This window comes from Stomoxys calcitrans, chromosome 1 (genome assembly GCF_963082655.1).
Source record: "Stomoxys calcitrans chromosome 1, idStoCalc2.1, whole genome shotgun sequence".
Taxonomy (NCBI): Eukaryota; Metazoa; Arthropoda; class Insecta; order Diptera; family Muscidae; genus Stomoxys; species Stomoxys calcitrans.
Window position 1 is genome coordinate 242,121,835 of NC_081552.1, and position 23,160 is coordinate 242,144,994.

Consider the following 23,160-nt stretch of genomic DNA (forward strand, 5'->3'; position numbering starts at 1 on the left):
CTGAAGCGAATAAAAGTTCTATTTTTACCGATTTCGCTGAAATTTGAGACAGTAAGTAGTTTTAGGCCACCCGCTGTCCGACCCAAATATGATAAAGATCGGACTGTATTTAGATGTAGCTGTCATATAGACCAATGTGCCGATTAAGGGTCTGAAGCTTGTAAAAGCTTTATTTATTACCTGACTAGCTGACCCGGGCCCGCTCCGCTGCGCCTTCTTTTACATTATATGGAACAAAAGTTTCCTTGGAATATTTATTTTCAACAATTAAAAAGCTTTTAGTGAAATACGAAAATAGTATATCGCTTGAATAACAATTTAACAATATAAGTGCCTTTGTCCGAATCCCATATGATCTTTATTGGTCTACGAATTTAAGTTTGGATGTAAGGTGTACTCCATTCTTAAAATACTTTATTTCAGCCCGCTACTCTCATGATATCTGATTTAGGGGTGTTTTCGGGGGTGAGGTGGTCTCCCTGGCACTTGGCCCTGAAAAAATATCGGCATCGTGCTCTTCTTTCAAAAACCATTTATTTAAACCCCATATTGCCATTGGTTTAGGGGAGTTTATACGATGAGGCGTCCCCCAAACACATGGCCCAAAATAGGTTATCAAATTCGTTTTCTAATCTTAAAAACCACATATTGGCAAGGTCGAAATTTTTTTACCCTTTGCGGGGTGTTTTGGTGTGTTTCGGGGAAGGGGTGATTCCCTAAATACATGGTCCTAAATTTGGATATCAATTTCGTATTCTACTCTCAAATACCTTTATTTGAGCTCCAGTTTGCGATGGTCACTAAAAAATTGCTGCTTGTGGGGTATTTTGGTAAAGGGGTTGGGCCCCCAGAAAATTGGTCACGAAAGTGGGCATCAATTCTTGCTCTACCCCCAATACCTTTCATTTAAGCTCCATATTGACTTGGTGGGTAAATATGCCCGATTTAGGGGTGTGGTCCCCCAAACACTAAGCCCATAAAATATATCAGCAACGTGCTCTATTCTCATATACCTATATATTATCTATTTGAACCCCATATTGCCATTGCCCTCAAAATTGGATACTAAATTCGTTTTCTAATCTCTTTTAAACTCCTTAATGCAAAAGTTAGCAAATATGTCCGGTTTGGGCTAATGGCCCTAAAAACTATGAATATTTAGTTCCACTCTCTTAAGGACCCAAATTGTCTTGTGCTATTTGGGGGTTGTTATGGTGGTGGGACATCCGCTGGACAGTTGGCCCTTAATGTTGATATCAGATACGTGGTCTACTCCCACATACCTTTAATTTGAGCCCCATATTTCCATAGTCGGCAAACATGACTGGCTGGGGGGGTGTTTTGGAGAATGGGCGGCCACTCAGTGAGTTGGCCTTGAAAATATATATCGGATTCGTGTTCCACTCTAAAAACCCTCTTATTTGAGCCCCATATTGCAATAGTCAAAAAATACGTACTATTTGGGTGATGTTGTGGGGGTGACGTGGCCCCAAAGACACTTTTCCCGAATATTGATATCAAATTCGTGCTATACTCCCAAAGACCTTTCATTTGAGCCCCATATTGGTATGGTCGTAAATTTGTCCCCTTTGGGGGACGTTTTTGGGGAGAGGCGGCCCCCAAAAAACTTGGTCACATATTTGGATATCAGATTCGTATTCTTCATTCAAATACCTTTTATTTAAGCCCGTGTTCGATTCGTGTTCTTCTCGCAAATACCTTTCATTTGAGCCTCATATTGCTATGGTCGTAAATTTGTCCCCTTTGGGGGATGTTTTTGGTGAGAGACGGCCCGCAAACACTTGGTCTTATATTTGGATATCAGATTCGTATTCTACATTCAAATACCTTTTATTTGAGCCCCATATTCCCACGGTCAGTAAATAAGTCCTGTTTGGGGGGTGTTTTGGGAAAGGGGTGGACCCCCAGAAACGTGGTCCCACAGTTGGATATCAGATTCGTATTGTACTCGCAAATACCTTTCATTTGAGCCTCATATTGTCGTGTTTGGTCTAAATATATGTTTGGTAGCTTTTTGGGTGGGGCAGCCCCCCTAGGTACCCCATCCGAAGTTTGGATACCAAATTTTTATTTTTAGGGTACTATATCAGAGTACACAAAATTTTGCTTAAATCACACCACCCATCTCCGAGATCTGGCGTTTCTGAAAATTTGGGTAAGGGGGAGGGTCACTTAGATTAGCAGATATGGATCAAAAAGTCAAATCAAAAAACCACTTTATATGGGACCAATTTAGATATGGATGTATCCAATTGGATATTATGCATTATTTCCTATATCATTGGCGGCTTTCGCGGCGAACATACAACGGTGGGGACATTAAACCAGACGTGACCCGACTTAGAGGGGTGTCATGGTCACCAATTAAGGATTTTGCTACAAGAACGGAGTTCCTGCCTTAAATATCATATCGTTATACCGTTATTACTAAAAAAATTTATTAGAGTTTATTATTTTGAAACAGCAATTTATTGTTTAATCTTTAAAAATGAGGGATATACACAAACAGACATTTATATAAAGTTAAAGTTCCGTTTCTTAAAAAGCATCAATAACGGATGTGATTTTTTACTTCACATCTTAAAGTTAACCAAATCTTGGTCAAACCTTTTTCACGCTGAGTCTAATCTCTTGGTCAAACATTTTTCACGCTGAGGCTAATCTCGGGGTTCAGAAACCAACTTTGGGGATATGGGCGTTATGGTCGGCGTTGGTGGTACAGTAATTGATGAAAGTTTCGAGAATTGTGTTGTCATTGTAAAAGCACTCTTATTCGATCTACCCGATGAATTCTTCATTCCAAATCTGAAAATAAAACCAAATGCATTACCATCAAGCTTCTAAGTAATACCTTTCAATGAGTACCTGGCTTTAACTAAATCGATTACTTTTCGTCGCACAATGAATAGGAAAAATATCAAGACGCCCTGGGAGGCATTGCACAAGTCGGTAACAGCAAATAGATAATCTGCCACGGTAAAGTCGCGCAAGCAATACGAGATGATATCTGTTATCCAAGATATACCCATGATGAGAAATAAACGCATTATCACAACAATACTGAAAAGATATAAAACCAAGTTAAAACGCAACCGACGCACTGGTTGGCCAGAACTTTGAATAAACATAAGACTTCTAATGGAAGAAATGTTGTAGGGTCAGAAATGGATATTTCGATGTATCGGAAACGGAATGAATTATTGAATGTCTGTCGGTTGAAATCACGATACAGACTTTAAAAACGAAGAAAATTAGCTGAAACCATGCACAGATTCCTTTTTTTTTGTCCATAGGCAGGTTAAGTTCGAAGATGGGTTATATCGGACTATATATTGATATAACCCCCATATAGACTGATCTTCGATTACAGGTCTTGGGCCCATGAAAGCAACTTTTATTATCCGATTTGGTTGAAGTTTGGAACAATGTTTTGCGTTAGGCTTCTCGACATTCGTACTGAGTACGGCCAAGAACGGCCTATATTTGGGAATAGCTGCCATATAGACGCGATTTAGGGTCTTGGGCATGCAGCTTTCAGGAGCTTAAAACCCTTAATCGACATATCGGTCTCTGTAAAGCTTAATCTTAATACAGTCCGATCCGAACCATATTTAGGACGGATATCGGGAGACCCAAAATTATTCACTGTTTCAAATTTCAGCGAAATCGAATAAAAAATAAAGCTTTTATGGGGTTCAAACGCTTTATCGGCAGATCCGTCTAGATAGCAGCTATATCTAAATATAGTCCCATCTGAACAATATTTGGGTCCAATGTTGGGAGGCTCAAAGCTACTCATTGTTTCAAATTTCAGTGAAATTGGTTAAAAAATTAAAGCTTTTATGGGCATTAGTCCCTTTATCGGCAGATCGACCTATATGACAGCTATATCTTAGTATAGTCCAATCTGAACTATATTTGGGTCCTATGTTAGGAGGCCCAATGCTACTCACAGTATCAAATTTCACCGAAATCGGGTAATAAAATAAAATAAATAAAAAACAAGTAAAAAGGCGTTAAGTTCGTCCGGGCCGAACTTTGGATACTCACCACCGCGGGTATATATGTAACCACCTTTTATCAAAATCCGTTGAAAATTGCATACCTTATGTCCCATAACAGTTATATCGAAATATGATCCGATTTGGACCAAATTATAATAATTAAAAGTAATTTTTCGATTGTGTATAACAAAATATTGGTCATTTTAGTAGCTATATCTAAAAATAATCCGATCTGAACCATATACAACATAGATGTCGAAAAGCCTAACATAAGTCAATGAGTCAAATTTCAGTTAAATCGGATTATAAATGCGCCTTTTATGTGGCCAAGACTTTAAATAGTGATTTCGGTCTATATGGCAGCTATATGCAGATATTGATCGATCCACACCAAATTGCAGAAATATGTGGAGGGGCTTAACTTAACTGTCCGTCCCAAATTTCAGCAACATCGGACAATAAATACGCCTTCTATGACCCCAAAACCTTAAACCGAGAAATCGGTCTATATGGCAGCTGTATCCAAATCTGAACCGATCTGTGCCATATTGCAGAAGTATGTCAAGGGGCTTAACGTAACTCACTGTCCCAAATTTCGGCGACACCGGACAATAAATGCGCTTTTTATGGGCCTGAGACCCTAAATCGGAGGGTCGGTCTATGTGGCAACTATATCCAAATCTGGACCGATCTGGGACAAATTGACGAAGGATATCGAAGGGGCTTAAAACAACTCTCTGTCCCGAATTTCCGCAAAATCGCATAATAAATGTGGCTTTTATGGGCCTAAGACCCTAAATCGGAGGATCGGTCTATATGGCAGCTGGACCGATCTGAGCCAAATTGACGAAGGATGTCGAAGGGCCCAACACAATTCACTGTCCCAAATTTCAGCAAAATCGGATAAAACATGTGGCTTTTATGGGCCTAAGATCCTAAATCGGAGGATCGGTCTATATGGCAGCTATATCCAAATCTGGACCGATCTGAGCCAAATTGACGAGGGATGTCGAAGGGTCTAACACAATTCACTGTCCCAAATTTCAGCAAATTCGGTTGATAAATGTGGCTTTTATGGGCCTAAGACCCGAAATCGGTGGATCGGTCTATATGGGGACTATATCAGGATTCCCAATATCTCTATTTTTGAACACTGCAGCGTGATTTCTGCAAACAGACGGACGGACATGTCTAGATCGTCTTAGATTTTTACGCTGATCAAGAATATATAAATTTTATAGGATCGGAAATGGATATTTCGAAGTGTTGCAAACGGAATGGCAAAATGAATATAACCCCATCCTTCGGTGGTGGGTTTTATAATGGACACCAGACCCTTTATCGGCAGATCGGTCTATATGGCAGCTATACCTAAATATAGTTCGATCTGGACCATATTAGGTCAGATGTCAGGAGACTTTAAACTACTCACTGTTTCAAATTTCAGCGGAATCGGTTAAAATACAAAGCTTTTATGGGCTTCAGACCCTTTATCGGCAGATAGGTCTATATGGCAGCTATATCTACGACGATCTGACATATATACACTTTGTAGGGTCGGAAAGTGATATTCCGATGTGTTGCTAACGACTAAATGAATATAAATCCTATCCTACGGTGGTTGGTATAAAGAATTAATTGAGAACCATAATTTTACTGTACGCACCAAACCAAGCCAGGCAAAACTAAAAGCTTCTAGGAACCGAGCTATGCCAATCGAAAGATCGCTTTATATGGAAGCTACATCAGGTTAAATATCGATTTGAATTGTACTTGGCACAGTTATTCGAAGTCAAAATAGAACGCCATGTGCAAAATTTTAGCCGTATCGGATCAATGTTGCGTCTTCCGGGGACTTAAGATGTCAAATCGGTAAATCGGTTTATATGGGAGCTTTATCAGTTTATGGATCGGTTTCAACTGTACTTGGCACAGTTGTTTAAAGTAGAAACAGAACATTACGTGCACAATTTAAGCCAAACCGGACAAATATTTGGGCGTGTAAGGGCTCAAGAATTAAATTCTGGTGATCGGTTAACATGAGAGATTTATAAGGTTCTTTACCGATTTGAATTGTACTTGGTACAGTTGATGAAAGTCGTAACGGACAGTACGTGCAAAGTGTAAGCCAAACCGGAAAAAAATTGCGGCTTGTAAGAGCTCAAGAATTCAAATCTAGAAATCTGTTTATATGGGAGCTTTAACAGGTTATAGGCCGATTTGAGCCGTACTCGACACAGTTATGGAAAGCCATAACAAAATACTACGTGCATAATTTCCGCCATATCGGAGCAAAATTTCGGCTTCTAGAGGCTCAAGAAATCAAACCGGGAGATCGGTTTATATGTGAGTTATATCCAAATCTGAATCGATTTGGCCAATTTGAAATTCTCAATAAACTACGTCAATAAAAAGCATCAAGCGGCTAGCTTTACGCGTTCGCTATTGTGATTTCGACAGACGGACATATGGTTGGACGGACGGACGGACATTGCTAGACTGACTCAAAATGTCCAGACCACATCAGTTCAGATCCAGATATAGCTCCCATATGCGGCGATCTCAAGATTTGACTTCTTGAGCCCCATGAAGCCGCAATTTTTGTCCGATTTGGCCGAAATTTTGCCGATAGTGTTCTGTTATAGCTTTCTGCAACTGCGCCAAGTACGGTCGAAATCGGTCTATAATCAGATATAGCTCCCATATAAATCGGTTGCTCGATTAACCTTGTTCGATTCCCAGAAGCTATAAATTTTGCTGGTTTGACAGAAGTTGCTATGTAAAATAACATTATGCCCTTCAACAAAGTTTAGTTTAGATTAATTTTTAAGCAGAATCCATGGTGCCAAGATTCGGCCCGGCCAAATTTAGCATGCTTTTACTTGTTTTTACCTTTTTATACCCTCCACCATAAGATTTCGTCATGACATTTTAAGTCGATCTAGCTATGTCCGTTCGTCTGTCTGTCGAACGCACGCTAACTTTCGAAGGAATAAAGCGAGCCGCTTGAAATTTTGCACAAATACTTCTTATTAGTGTATGTCGGTTGGGATTGTAAATGGGCCATATCGGTCCATGTTTTAATATAGCTGCCATATAAATCGATCTTGGATCTTGATTTATCTTATCTTATTAGACTGAAATTTTGCTTGAAGTGTTTTATTATGACTTTCAACAACTGTGCTGGGCATGATTGAAATCGGTCCATAACTTGATATAGCTGTCATATAAACTTATCTGGGGTCTTGACTTCTTGAGGGTCTAGAGGGCGCAATTCCTATTCGATTTGGCTGAAATTTTACATGACATATTAAGTTATGATTTTCAACATGTGTGCTAAGTACGAATTAAATCGGTCCATAACCTGATGTAGCTGCCATATAAACCGATATTGAATCTTGACTTCATTGTTGTCTTCCAATGCGTCAATTGAAGCTGGCTTGTCTGTATAGACATGAGCTTTAACATAGCTCGACACAAAAATAGTCAAATGGCTTAAAATCGCATGATCGGTCCCGAATGTGAAATAAAATGTTCAACGAACTCGTCTCTCAATAAATCGATTGCTACGCGTGCTGTGTAGCAAGTCAAGCTCTTGCATTTTGGGCAAAAATAAGTAGGGTATCATCCCACTGTAGCGCTCATGATTCACATTTACGTTACGATTCGCATCATTTTTGAAGAAGTACGGTCCAATGATGCCACCAGCCCATAAATCGCACCAAACTGTGACTTTTTGCACAGATTCTTTTTTTGTCCATAAGCAGGTTAAGTTCGAAAATGAGCTATATCGGACTATATCTTGATATAGCCCCCATATAGACCGGTCGGTCGATTTAGGGTCTTAGGCCCATAAAAGCCACATTTATTATCCGATTTTGCTTAAATTTAAAACGGTGATTTGTGTTAATCCTTTCGACATCTTTTGCCAATTTGGCTCAGATCGGTCCAGATTTGGATATAGCTGCCATATAGACCGACCTCTCGGTTTTAGGTTTTGGGCTAATAATAGCCACATTTATTATCCGATTTTGCTGATATTTGGGACAGTGAGTTGTCTTAGGCCCTTCGACATCTTTCTTCAATTTGGCCCTGATCGGTTCAGATTTGGATATAGCTGCCACACCGATCTCTCGGTTTTAGATTTTGGGTCCATAAAAGGCGCATTTATTGTCCGATGTCGCTGAAATTTGAGACAGTGAGTTGTGTTAGGCTCTTCGCAGTCCTTCTTCAATTTGGCCCAGATCGGTCCAGATTTTAGATTTTGGGTCTCGGTTTTAGATTTTGGGTCCATAAAAAGCGCATTTATTGTCCGATGTCGCTGAAATTTGAGACAGTGAGATGTGTTAGGCTCTTTGCAGTCCTTCTTCAATTTGGCCCAGATCGGTCCAGATTTGAATATAGTTGCCATATAGAGCGATCTCTCGATTTAAGGTTTTGGGTCCTTAAAAGGTGCATTTATTGTCCGATTTCGTCGAAATTTGGGACAGTGTGTTGTGTTAGACTCTTCGACATTTTTTTGCAACTTGACCCAAATCGGCCCAGAATTGGAAATAGCTGCCATGTAGACCGATATTTTGATTTAAAGTCGTGGCCCCATAAAAGGCTCATTTATGATCCGATGCCACTGAAATTTGACACTGATATTTGATATTTGATACAGTGACTTATGATATAACTTCCATATAAACCCATTTTCTAGAGGGCGTAGTTCTTATCCGATTTTTTTGAAATGCTGCCCAGTCAATGTACAATGACTTCTATCATACGTGTCGAATATGCTAAGAATCGGTCCATAACGCGAAATAGATCCCCTATAATCCGATCTCCCTTCTTGAGCCTATAGAGGGAATAACTTTTATCCGATTTGGTTGAAATTTTGCTCAATGATAAGGTCTCCAACATACAAGACAATTATGACCCGAATCGGTTTATAAGCTGATATAGCTCCAATGGCAAAGCAATTCTTATATTTTATTCCTTGTTTGCCTATAAAGAGATACAGGGTAAAGAATTTGACAAATGGGATCCATGGTGGAGGGTATATAAGAGTCAGCCCGGCCGAACTTAGCAGATTTTCACTTCTTATTGCTCCGAATGGCTTGCCTCACAGCGACACCTCTTTAGTAAAGAGTTAACACGGCTGATTGGCTAAGTAAAATACCTCACAAGTGTCGAAAATGCTAGGAGGGGACAACCAATGCTGAAAATGTATGTACCAATCAGCATAGGATAGGGGTATACTAATCTAGTCATTTCGTTTGTAACACCTTGAAATATTCGTCTAAGACCCCATAACGTATATATATTCTTGATCGTCTCGACGTTCTGAGTCGATCTAGACATAACCGTCCGTCCGTCCGCTCGTCTGTCGAAATCACGATGGCGTAGACCGTAGACGCGAGAAGCTAGCCGCTTGAAATTTTGACTTCTTGAGCCCTTACAAGACGCAATTTTTGTCCGATTTGACAAAAAAATTTTCATGTGGTGTTATGTCAAGACTTTCAACAACTGTGCTGACTACGGTCCGAATCGGCTCTTAACCTGATACAGCTCCCATATAAACCGATCTCCCGATTTGACATCTTCAACGCCTAGAAGCCCCAATTTTTGTCCGATTTGGCTGAAATTTTTCATGTAGTGTTTTTTATGACTTTCAACATTTTTGCTTAGCTCCCATATAAACCGATCTCCCGATTTGACTATTTGAGTCCTTACAAACAGCAATTTTTGTTCGATTTGGCTGAAATTTTGCATGCGGTGTTCTGTTATGGCTTCCAACAACTGTGCCAAGTACGGTTCAAATCAGTATAAACCGGTCTCTCGTTCATTCCTAGATGTTTTAATTTTTGGCTGGTTTGACAGAAGTTTGGTATGTAAAAAAACAAAAAAAAAAAAAAAATATTATACTCTTCAGCTAAATTTATTTTTAATAAATTTTTAGCAGAATCCATGGAGGTGTATTCCTAAGATTAGCACGCTTTTACTTGTTTGTAGTGTTCTAGCCTTGATTTGAACGTGGGGGCGTTCAGCGTTAAATGCAGTTATGGTGAAGTACGGTGGCCCCACTGTTATATGGGGGTGTTATATTTGTATAAACCATACAGCCATTGTGGCCGCTGCCTAAAATTAAGTTAATATGGGCGTCTATACTAAATTACCCATTCTAAGCCAAACATTCAGTGTGGTCACTGCCAAACATTTTAGTCCCAAACTCTGACGCCATTTTAGCTGTTTTAAAGATCTCATACTTACTTTTCCTGCACAAGTTTCTCTCTCGATGTCAATGAAGCTACATTTTTCTTCACATTATAGATTAGCAAGGTCAAGTGTATAAATGTTGAAATATTGAAAATCATTATCAACAAATTGGGAATGTAAAAATATATGGCAGCCGACCATCTTCTAGCTGAAAAAGTCATTAAAAAGAACATAGAATTAAAAAAAAATATTTATATTAAAGACAATTATACTAATGATTCCACCTACTGTCTATCCAGCACATATCAATGCCTATTCCTGGTTTATATTTTGGCGGAATTTTGTCGGACCTCTGGGCCCACATCGTAAATGCTGTGAGCAGACCAGCCATACCCCAGGCATAAAGAGAATAAACAAAAAAACGAATCGAGTTTCCTTGGTTTGCATTATAATCCAAATTGAATTCCTTGAAGTTATTCCACATATCATAGCACAGGATACTCAACCACAAATACATAGACATGAAAAAGAAATAGCCGCCATATCCTAAAAAAGGAAGTGTATCAATAGTGAAAAAATAAAATGAACTTTTTCAAAAATCTACAAAACTAAACATTTTTTACAACAAAATAAAACAATCGACATTTGAATAAAATTTTTCTATAGAATTATTATGAATGATATTTTTTTTTAAACACAAAATCTGAAAAAAAACACCGAGTTCTAGTAATTCCTTGTTAAAGTAAAATTTTAATGAAATTTTTTCTAAATACAAAATTAATTCAAAACCAGTAAGGCAAGGCAAAGTCGGGCGGTGCCGACTATATAATACCCTACATCACCTAGTGTATGTAGTACTTTTTATATGTAGAACTTATTTGAATTTGAAATAGCAATTAAGAACCTTGTAAGATTTGCTTACCATAGGCCAAAAAATTTGGATTTCCATATCTTTAAAAGTCCATATCGGTGGCATACCTTATGCCACATAGCATATCGAAATATGGTCCGATTTGGACCAAATTCGGCACGGACCTTGAGTGGTCTCATAAGTACAAGTTATTCTTCAATTTTGTAGATCAAAATATTGGTCTTTTAAGTAGCTATATTCAAATATAGACCGGTCTGAACCATATACGATACGGATGTCGAAGAGTCTAACATAGGTTAGGTTGAAAAGAGGGTGCAGATATTAATCCGCCCCATGCCACTATGGACATACACCTAAGCCAGTAATCGGCTTGTTGTGCGCGCTCAAAACTATAAAGTAACCTCTAAGAAGAAAGTTTTAATTTAATATTTCCGTGCTACTTACAAAAAAATTCTTTATTGTTTTCAATGCCACTCCACTAAGTTGGTTCATGGCTAATATTATGTCTCCACCTAAGTACCGGTATCTGTTGGACGCGAAAGCCGGGCAATGACAAAGGAAATGCTCCAAAGTCTCATCATCCTCCCCGTATGCCCTGCACATGCTATCACTTGCCGCACCGATTTTAAATAAGTGAGCTCGTAGTCCTATGTGTCCCGTTGTGATACCAATAGCTATACTGACCTCCTTCTTGCTTTCTTTCAGTAATAGCCTCGTCTTCTCACAATCTGGATCCCCCCCATAGGATTTTCGCCGTCCTACCGACCGTTTCGTTGTTCCACAATGTTGCATGCGCATTCGTCGCCCACTCCCTTAACTAGGACTGCGTCGACCCGAAAGGCTTCGGGTTAACCAAGTTTATTGACGGCAGTCCTCTAGCCTTCACCGCCAAATCGTCTGCCCTTTCATTTCCCCTTACTCCGTTATGGCCCGGCACCCAAACGATACAGATTTTCCCATCCTCAGAGAAGGCGTTAATCTCCTTCTTACACTGTAAGACTGTTCGTGACCTTACCGTCCTGGTTGTTATTGCCCTTATGGCAATTTTTTTACTGTTGGTAAAGGTGTTCAGACTCGACGTCCTTGCGTTAGCACCACACCAATTCACGCATTCCGTGATCGCCCGGATCTCAGCCTGCAGGACCGTATTATGATCAGGCAGTCTAAAACAGATGTCAGTCCCTGGGTTTTCAATGTAAACCCCCAGGCCCACTCTGTCCTCTAGCTTTGATTCATCCGTGTAACATGATCTTTAAGATGATCTTTAAGATCCATGACTGTGCCTCTGGCAGCAGTGCCTCACACTCGACTTCAAGGTCCATCTCAGCTATCCGATAGGAAACTTCTCCCCTTCGTTTCAGGTTTCCTATCGTCGCCTCGATTATACTGCGGTGGTATGAGCTGCTCCCATCCTCAATCCATTCTCCCATCGCCTTAAGTCTCATAGCCGTAGTGGCTGCCTCACATTTAATCTGTATGTCAATGGGTCGGATATCTAGAAAAGTCTCCAGTGCTCTAGCGGGCGTGGTCCTCATCGCTCCGCCTATGCCAAGACAACATGTTATCTGAACCTGTTGTATGGTCCTTATGTTGCACTTTTTCTCCATAGCAGGCCACCAAACTACTGAGGCGTAATTAAATATTGGTCTAATCACGCTCCTGTTGAGCCAGTGGACTATCCTAGGATGCAGGCGCCATTTCGAGCCTACGGCCCGTCTACATAGTGCCCAACATCTGTGAGTCTTCTCAGTACGCTTCTGAATGTGACACTTCCTATTCGGTTTACTCTCCAAGATCACACCTAAGTATTTGACCTTGTCAGATATCGATAGAAGAAGACAGGAAGAGTCTAATATAAGTCACTGCGTCCAATTTCAGCGAAATCGGACTATAAATGCCCCTTTCATGGGGCCAAGATTTTAAAACGAGAGATCGGTCTATATGGCAGCTATATCCATATCTGAACCGATCTGGGCCAAATTAAAGAAGGATGTCAAAGGGCCTAACATAACTCACCATCCCAAGTTTTGGGAAAATCGGATAATGAATGCACCTAACATGGGCCCAAGACCCTAAATCGAGAGATCGGTCTATATAGCAGCTATACCCAAATTCGGCCCGATTGGGGGGCAAATTAGGGAACAATGTCAAGTGGCCTAACCCAATTCACTGTCCCAAATTTCAGCAAAATCGAATAATAAGTGTAGCTTTTATGGGCTTTAGACCTAAGGTGGATCGGTCTTTATGCGGGCAATATCAAGATATAGTCCGATATTGCCCATCTTCGAACTTAACCTGCCTATGTACAAAAAATAATATGTGCAAAGTAACAGCTCAATATCTCTAATTGTAAAGACCGTAGCGTGATTTCAACAGACTACGGACATACAGACGGACAGACAGACGGACTTGGCTAGATCGTCTTAGATTATTACGACTATCAAGAATATATACACTTTATAGGGTCGAAAATTAATATTTCGATGTGTTGCAAACGGAATGACAAAACGATATCCTTCGGTGGTGGGTATAACAAAAACAAGTAAAAGCGTGCTAAGTTTGGCAGGGCCGAATCATGGGTACACACGACCATGGATTCTACTAAAAATTTTTGCAAACTAAATTTAGTTGAAGGGCAAGATCTTATTCTGAATACCAATCTTCTGTCAAACCAGCAAAATTAAAGCTTCTAGGAAGCGAACGAAAGACCGGTGTATATGGCAGCTTTTTCAGGTTAAAGGCTGATTTTTATCGAGCTTGGCACAGTTGTAGGAAGTTGTAATGGAACACCGCATGTTGGAAGTCATAACAAAGCACTAGGCGCAAGATTGTAGCTAAATCGGATACAAATCACGGCTTCCACAGACTCAACAAGTCAAATCGAGGGTCAATATGGGAGCTATATCGGGTTATGCATCGATTTGGACCGCACTAGGCACATTTGTTGAAAGTCATAACAAAATTCTATGTGCAAAATTACAGCTAAATCGGACGAAAATTGCGGCGTGTAAGGGCGCAAGAAATAAAATCGGGAGACCGGTTAATATGGGAGCTATATCAGGTTATGGACCGAATTGGACCGTACTTGGCACAGTTGTTGGAAGTCATAGCAGAACACCATATGTAATATTGTAGCTAAACCGGACAATAATTGTGGATTCCAGGGGCTCAAGAAGTCAAATGAGGAGATCGGTTGCTATGGGAGCTACATCATAATGTGAACCGATATTGGTCATTTGCAATCCCCAACGACCTTCATCAGTATTAAGTATCTGTGTAAAATTTCATTCTGCTAGCTTTAAACGTTCTGCCCCTATCGTGATTTCGACAGACGATCGGACTGACGGACAGACATGGCTAGACCGTCTCAGATTGTCGAGACGATCAAGAATAGATTAGGTTGCCCAAAAAGTAATTGCGGATTTTTTAAAAGAAAGTAAATGCATTTTTAATAAAACTTAAAATGAACTTTAATCAAATATACTTTTTTTCCACTTTTTTCTAAAGCAAGCTAAAAGTAACAGCTGATAACTGACAGAAGAAAGAATGCAATTACAGAGTCACAAGCTGTGAAAAAATTTGTCAACGCCGACTATATGAAAAATCCGCAATTATTTTTTGGGCAACCCAATATATACTTTATGGGGTCCTAGATTAATTTTTCGAGGTACTTCAAACGGAATGATTAGTATACCCCCATCCTATGGTGGTGGGTATAAAAACAAAGATGCGGATCCTCCACCATACCCCCATTTTCAAAAACCCCAGGTCTTGGAGATTGGTGCACCGATTTAAGCGAAATTTTGTATGCCACCTTGTGGTACCCCAAAAAACGCGAAATTGGTATAACATCTTGCGGTCAAATAACTTAATCCGTCCCAAAAACAACCCGAACTGACTTATTTTTCGTTGAAGACAATATGGGTAGCAAATGTAAGGTACTTAAGAGTGGTATACAGATTTCACACTTAGTGTGAAATCTGTGTCCAACAGAACACTTTTACCGATTTAGGCAATGTGGGTGTCAAATGAAAGGTATTTAAAATTAGAGTACAAGGACAAATCTTTAGTGTCTGCTAGTTCTCTCCACCCCCAAAACCCCACAGCAGGGCAAATTTACCAAATGGGTCAGTATGGATATAAAATGAAACGTGTTTGGAGGCGGAGGCCACCGTAGCGCAGGGGTTGGCATGTCCGCCTATGACGCTAAACGCCTGGGTTCGAATCCTGGCGAGACCATCAGAAAAAAATTTTCAGCGGTGGTTTTTCCCTCCTAATGCTGGAAACATTTGTGAGGTACTATGCTGTGTAAAACTTCTCTCCAAAGAGGTGTCGCACTGCGGCACGCCGTTCGGACTTGGCCAAAAAAAAAGAGGCTTGAATCGGACTGCACTCATTTATATGTGAGAAGTTTGCACCTGTTCCTTAGTGGAATGTTCATGGGCAAAATTTGCAATTTGCAGTGTTTGGAGGTTGAGTACACATTTGTTGTAAGAATTTGGTCCAATGTGTCTACGGAGCCTCCTCAACTCTTAAAACCCCGAAAACTCAAAAACGGAATATATATGTGAATTATGGCAAAAAGGGGGCTCTAATCTGATATGGCCAAGTGTTTCAGGGACGCCTCACATCATAAACTCTCCCTAAACCACGCATATATACCGACTTTAGCAATATGTAGGTCAAATGTGTTTTTCGGGAGTAGAGTATGAATCTGATATCCACTTCGGGGCAAAGGGTTTGGCTACTCCAAAACCAAGAGAATGAAGTGGATCTAACATTAATGAGCGGACTCTCCCCTTACGCCATTTTAAAAGCGGCAGATCTCGGAGATCGGTGGGGCGATTTAAGCGAAATTTAATCTATTTATAATAACTCGAAAACAGCAATTTGGTATGTAGAGGGGCCGCGCCCCCTCCAAACTCCGACAAATATAAACCATAAATGACAATATGAGGCTCAAATGAAAAGTATTTGAGACCAGAGCACTAATCCGATCTATGCGTGTTCACCTCATCTCCAAAAATACCCCATGTCGGACGTATTTACCGACCATAGCAATACAAATCTCAAATGAGAGATATTTGGGAGAAGATCACCAATATGATATTCACATTGGAGCCAGATTTCTTAAAGGCTTTACCAGTGCAGGTTATCGTGGGTTCGATTCCCGCCGGAAGCCTTGGTCTGTCGCTACTGTGGTATCACAATGGAATTCACCTAAATCTGGTTCGATTTTGATGACATATTTTGCCTGTAGTTCGACGCCAAATAAAATATATCCTGCAAAATGTTGTAACGATGGGACCGAAATTGGGGCTACTATAGCTTTAAAAGGGCATATCGTATAAAAGATATACATGGGAGCTATACATAAATCTGGTCCGATTCTGATGAAATTTTGCCCACTTACTAGGAGGTCAAAAAAATTACTTTGTGCCAAATTTGGTAAATATCGGACCAAAATTGTGGCTTCTACAGCCTAAATAAGTCAAATCAAATGGAAATTATAGATCAAAGCTATATTTAAATCTGAACCGATTAAGATGAAATTTTGGACACGTATTAAGACGTCGCATGAAACATATCATGCTAAATTTGGTGAAGATCGGAACAAAATTGTGGCTTCTACAGCTTTAAAAGGGCATATCGGATGAAAAATTTTTATGACATTTTGCACACATATTGGGACGTCAAAAGAACACCTTGTGCCAAATTTTGTAAGGATCGGACCAAAATTGTGGCTTCTACAGCTTTAAAAGGGCACATCGGATGAAAGATATATACGGAAGATATATCTACATCTGAACCGAGGGGCGGACCCTCCCCTTTACCCTTTTCGGTTGGGGTGCCCAGGAGGGACGCCCCACCCCCAAAACCTAACATATATATATATACACCAATCACGACAATATAAAACTCAAATAAAAGGTATTTAAGATTAGAAAACGTATCTCATATCCATTTGTCGGACCAAGTGTTTGCGGGAGCACACCAACCCCCAAAACATTCCTAAATCGGACATATATACCGACCATGCCAATATGGGACACAAATGAAAGGTATCTTATATATAAAAATCATTTTGTGTTTGTTTGTAGGCTTGTTTGTTTGTATGTTTGTGTGTTCCTTATAGACTCAGAAACGGCTGAACCGATTTTCTTGAATTTTCACAGATGCTGCACAATGACCCCGTGGTGAAAATAGGGTACTACTTTTTTTGATATCTGAAGGGGGGGCGGACCCTTCCCCTTACCCTAATTTTCAGAAACGCGAGATCTTGGAGATGGGTAGTGCAATTTAAGCGAAATTTTGTGTGCTCTCATATAGGACCCTAAAAATAAAAATTTGGTATCCAAATTTCGGATGGGGCACCTAGGGGGGCTGCCCCACCCTTAAACCTTTCAAACATATATTTAGACCAATCACGACAATATGGTTTTTAGGATAATGAAAGGTATTTAGGATAAGAAAACGTATGTGATATCCATTTGTCGAACCAAGTGCTAGGGGGACCACCCCAAGCCCCAAAACACCCCTAAATCGGACATGTTTACCGACCATGGCAATATGGGATTCAAATGAAAGGTATTTGTGAGTAGAATACGAATCTGATATCCAAATGTGGGACCACGCTTCTGGGGGTCCACCCCTTCCCCGAAACACCCCCCAAACAGGACTAATTTACTGACCATGGGAATATGGGGCTATAAAAGGTATTTGAATGTAGAATTAAAATCTGATATCCAAATATGGGATCAAGTGTTTGGGGGACCGCCTCTCACCAAAAACATCCCCCTAAGGGGACAAATTTACGACCATAGCAATATGGGGCTCAAATGAAAGATCTTTGGGAGTAAAGCACGTCTATGGGGCCACCCCACCCCCACAACACCACCCAAATAGTAAGTATTTGCTGACTTTTGCAATATGAGGCTCAAATAAGAGGGTTTTTAGAGTGGAACACGAATCCGATATATATTTTCAAGGCCAACTCACTGAGTGGCCGCCCATCACCCCCCAAGCCGGCCACGTTTGCCGACTATGGAAATATGTGGCTCAAATTAGAGATATTTGGGAGTAGACCACGTATTTGATATCAACATTAGCGACCAACTGTCTAGGGGACGTCCCACCATCATAACAACCCTCAAATAGAACGTATTTGCTCACCAAGACAATTTGGGTCGTAAAGAGAGTGGAACTAAATATTTATAGTTTTTAGGGCCAATAACCAAAACCGGACATATTTGCTAACTTTTGCAATAAGGAGTTTAAATGAGATTATGAAACAAATTTGATATCCAATTTTGAAGGCAATGGCAATATGGGGTCCAAATAAATGATATATAAATATAAGAGAATAGAGCACGTTGTTGATGTATTATCGGAGCTTAGTGTTTGGGGGACCACCCCAATCCCCAAAACACCCCTAAATCGGGAATATTTACCGACCATGTCAATGTGGTGCTTTAATGAATGTATTGGGAGGTAGAGCAAGAATTGATACTCACTTTTGGGACCAATTTTCTGGGGGTCAACCCCTTTCCCAAAATACCCCACAAACAGCAATTTTTTACTGACCATTGCAATATGTTGCTCAAATAAAGGTATTTGGAAGTAGAATACGAACTTGATATCCAAATGTAGGACAATGTATATATGGCATCTCCTCTTCGCCAAAATACCCTCAAAGGGTAAACATTGCCAAATGCCAAATGAGATTAGAAAACGAATTTGAAAACCTATTTTGGGGCCATGTGTTTTTGGGGGACGCCTCATCGTGTAAACTCCTTTAAACCAATGGCAATATGGGTTTAAAATAAATGGTATTTGAAAGAAAAGAGAAGAGAGCGATGCTGATATTTTTTCCGGGCCAAGTGTCTGGAGGACCACATCACCCCCGAAAACACTCCTAAATCCGATATCATGTCTGAAATAAAGTATTTTAAGAAAGGAGTACACCTTACATCCAAACTCAAATTCGTAGACCAATAAAGATCATATGAGATTCAGATAAAGGCACTTATATTGTTAAACAGTTAATCAAGCGATATACTATTTTCGTAGCATGGTATTTCACTGAAGGCTCTTTAATTGTTGAAAATAATTATTCCAAGGAAAATTTTGTTCAATATGAAGAAAAGGAGGCGCAGCGGAGCGGGCCCGGGTAGGCTAGTCTGATATAAAAATTTATTCCGTGGTATCTAAGCGGTCTCCTTAACCCCCAAAAAAGCCTCAACCGGCCATATTTCCCAATTGGGACAGTATGGATAACAAATTAAAGGTATTTGAAAGTAGAGTAAGAATCTGATATAGAAATGTATTCCTTGGTATCTAAAGCGCCTCCCCACCCTCCCAAACCCTCCAGCAGGTCTTATTTACCGATTAGGACAATAAGGATATCAAGCCCAAAACCATTTAAACGGGCACAAATGTCCAACATCACAAAATGGGTATCAAATGAAAGGTCTTTGGGAGTTGACTACGAATCTGGTATACTCCCCCTAAACCAGCTGCAATTACGCCTCAAACAAATGGAATTTAACATTAGAGCACGATGCTGATATGCTTTTCAGGGCTAAGTGAGTGGATGACCGCCCCACCCCACATAACCCTCAAACTGTACATATTGATGGATCGGCAAAAAGGTGGCTCAAGCCTGATATATGTTTTAAAGCCAAGTGTTTCATCCATACACTCTCCCTGAACCACACATATATACCGACTATAGCAATATGTAGCCCAAATGTGGTTTTGGGAGTAGATTATGGATCTGATGTCCACTTTCGGGGCAAAGGGTTTGGCTACTCAAATTCACCACCAAAAGTAAGAGAATGAAGTAGATCTAACATGCAAACTTAAATGTGTGGACCCTCCCCTTACCCTATTTTTAGAAACGTCAAATCTCGGAGATGGGTGGAGCGATTTACGCGAGATTTTGTTTGTTTTGTTATAATAATTCAAAAATAGAAATTTGGTGTACTTTTTTAAGGTGGCCGAATGAAAAATTTAAACTAATAATGACAATATTTGGCTCAAATGAAAGAAATTTGGGAGTAGAGCACCAATATGATATCCACGGGCGAAATATCTTAAAGGACGTACCAGTACCCCCAAACAGGACTTTTTTCCTGGTCGTGCCTGTATAGGGCTCAGATAAAATAAGAGAGTCAAAGAAGGCGCAGCGGAGCGGACCCTGTCCAGCTAGTTTACTATAAAGACAACATTAAAATGAAAATTTCTCTTAAACCAAAATTGTAATAAACATTTTTCTTAAGACAAAATTTCATTTAAAATTTAATGAAACTTTTTGGGCTTCATTTGTAAAGTATTTTGCAATGTTTAAACTTCTCTACCAAGTGGTGTCGCTATGCGGCACGCCGTTCGGACTATGCATTAAAAAAGAATGCCTCTTATCAATGAGCTTAAACTTTAATCGGACTGCACTCATTGATATGAGAGAAGTATCCCCCTTTCCTTGAGGGAATGTTCATGGGAAATTTAGTGTTTAGTATGTTAAGCACCATGATCCATTTGACAAACTCCGCTGATGAAGATTCTTGGCTAATCAGAAATCGTGATACGTATAGCCGGTCAAATGCTTTTAAGCAATCTCATACAGTTTGCTTTACTTTCGAAAGTTCTTTGCTGTGCTACTCTTTGAACAGAAAGCATTGAACGAAATGGTCTATAGCCGGACAATATTCTGCAAAGGAATCTTGATAAGATTTTGACACCAAAAAAAGAAAGAGCAAACAGACAAAAACAAAATGTAAATACAAATTTGTGAACATTGCAAAAAAAATCTAAATTTCTATAGCCAAACTTTATTTAAACATAAAATTTTTTCGAAAGACAAAAATTAAATGAAAATTTTTCCAAAGACACAACTTCAATGGTACTTCTTCGAAAGACAAAATTTCAATGAAATTTTTCTAAAAGACAACTTTTAACATCTTTTGCCACTTACCATATATGTTGCACATAATGGTGCCCCATCTGGTTTGCACGGTGTTTATAATACTGATAACCGAATAAGCCACGAGCATTGATGTCAAATAGCAAATCTGCATGCGACCACTTATGCTCGAACGTAGACTTTTCAGCAGTATATAGATAATAATCGTTGGAATTAGGAATATCACAGAAACTGTCATGCCTAAAGAATAAAATAAAACAAGTGAAAGCGTGCTAAGTTCGGCCGGGCCGAATCCCCGGGCCGGCCCACCACCATGGATTCTTCTAAAAATGTGTACAAAATTTAGTTGAAGAGCATTATTTTATTCTACATACCAAACTTCTGTCGAACCAGCAAAAATTAAAGCTTCTAGGAACCGAACAAGGATGATCGAGAGACCGGTCTACATGGGAGCTTTATATTAGGTTATAGACTGATTTGGAACGTATTTGGGACAGTTGCTGGAAGTTGATAAAGAAAACCGCATAGAAACTTTTTGGCCAAATCGGACAAAAAATGCGGCTCGTAAGGACTAAAGAAGTCAAATCGGCATATCGATTTATGGGATGATTTGAACCGTACTTGCCGCAGTTGCTGAAAGTCATAACAAAACACTACATGTTCAATTACAGCCAAATCAGGCAAAAATTGCGGCTCTCAGGGGCTCAAGAAGTCAAATCGGGAGATCGGTTTATATGGGAGCTATCTCTAAATCTGAAACGATATGATTGTAATCCGCAACGACCCACATCAATGATAAGAATGTGTGCAAAAATTTAAGCGAATAGCTTTACCCGTTCGACCTCTATCGTGATTTCGACAGACGGACGAACGGACATGGCTAGATCGGCGCAGAACGTCGATTCAATCATGAATATATACACTGTATGGGGGTCTTAGATGAATATTACGAGGTTTTATAAACGGAATGAGTAGATTAGTACACCCCATCCTATGGTGGTGGGTATAACAAGTAGAAACGTGTAAAGTTCGGCCGTGCCGAACTTTGGATGCCCACCACCATGGATATATAAATTCCTATTTTATTGTAACAGGCGTTGGTCTGTGTCATATTTCAGTCAGGTCTCGAGAACTCAGATGCAAGTAAGTGTTTCAGCGAAATCAGGCAATAAACCCGCTTTTTATGGGTTTGAGACCTACTTTGGAAGATCGATCTATATGGTAGATAGCTTTAAATAAAGTTCGATCTGAATCCTATTTGAGTCGGATGTCGGGAGGCTTAAAACAATTCGCTGTTTCAAATTTCCTCGGAATCGGGTAATAAATAAAGCTTTTATTAGTTTAAGACTCCTTATCGGCAGATCGCTCTATATGGCAGCTATCTATTGTATAAAAACAAGTAAAAAGGCATTAAGTTCGGCCGGGCCGAACTTTGGATACCCATCACCTCGGGTATATATGTAAACCCCCTTTCGTCAAAATTCGATGAAAATTGCATAACTTATTCACTCAAATTCGGCACGGACATTGAGTGGTCTTATAAATATAAATCACTATTGAATTTTGTATTTCAAATTTCAGCAAAATCGGGTAATAAATAAAGCTTTATGAGCTTCAGACCCTTAACCGGCATATCGGTCTATATGACAGCTACATCAAAATACAATCCTATTCTTACCATATTTGGATGACGGGCGGCTTAAAACTACTCACTGTTTCAAATTTTAGTGAAATTGGTTAAAAAATAATGCTTTTATGGGCCTCAGACCCTTTATCGGGAGATCGGTCTATATGGCAACTTTATCTAAATATAGTCCGATCTGAACCATATTTGGGGCAGATGTCGGGAGACCTAAAACCACCCACTATTTCAAATTTCAGCGAAATCGGATAAAAAATAAAGCTTTTATAGGCTTCATATCTTAATATAGTTTGATTTGAACCATATTTAAGTCCTATGTTAGAAGGCCTAAAGCTACACACTGTTTCAAATTTAAGCGAAATCGGTTAAAAAATAAAGCTTTTATGGGCTTCAAACCCTTTATCGGGCGATCGGTCTATATGGCAGCTCTATCTAAATATAGTCCAATCTGAACCACACTTAGTTCAGATGTCAGGAGGCTTAAAGTAACCCGCTGTTT

General features: G+C 39.7%; 1 protein-coding gene across 1 annotated transcript in view; it reads right to left on the reverse strand.

The window, feature by feature from the left end:
* Window positions 1-2,467: 2,467 nt before the first annotated feature.
* The window catches only part of LOC106094293 (uncharacterized), an 88,054-nt gene continuing 67,361 nt past the window's right edge, over window positions 2,468-23,160 (reverse strand). Inside the window, exons 18-22 of the mRNA XM_059369036.1 lie at window positions 21,071-21,259; window positions 10,515-10,772; window positions 10,281-10,434; window positions 2,887-3,081; window positions 2,468-2,826 (exon numbers count right to left, since the gene is read on the reverse strand). Of these exons, the coding sequence (XP_059225019.1) occupies window positions 2,679-2,826; window positions 2,887-3,081; window positions 10,281-10,434; window positions 10,515-10,772; window positions 21,071-21,259 (944 nt within the window). The 3' untranslated portion in view covers window positions 2,468-2,678. The remainder of the gene's footprint in view (window positions 2,827-2,886; window positions 3,082-10,280; window positions 10,435-10,514; window positions 10,773-21,070; window positions 21,260-23,160) is intronic.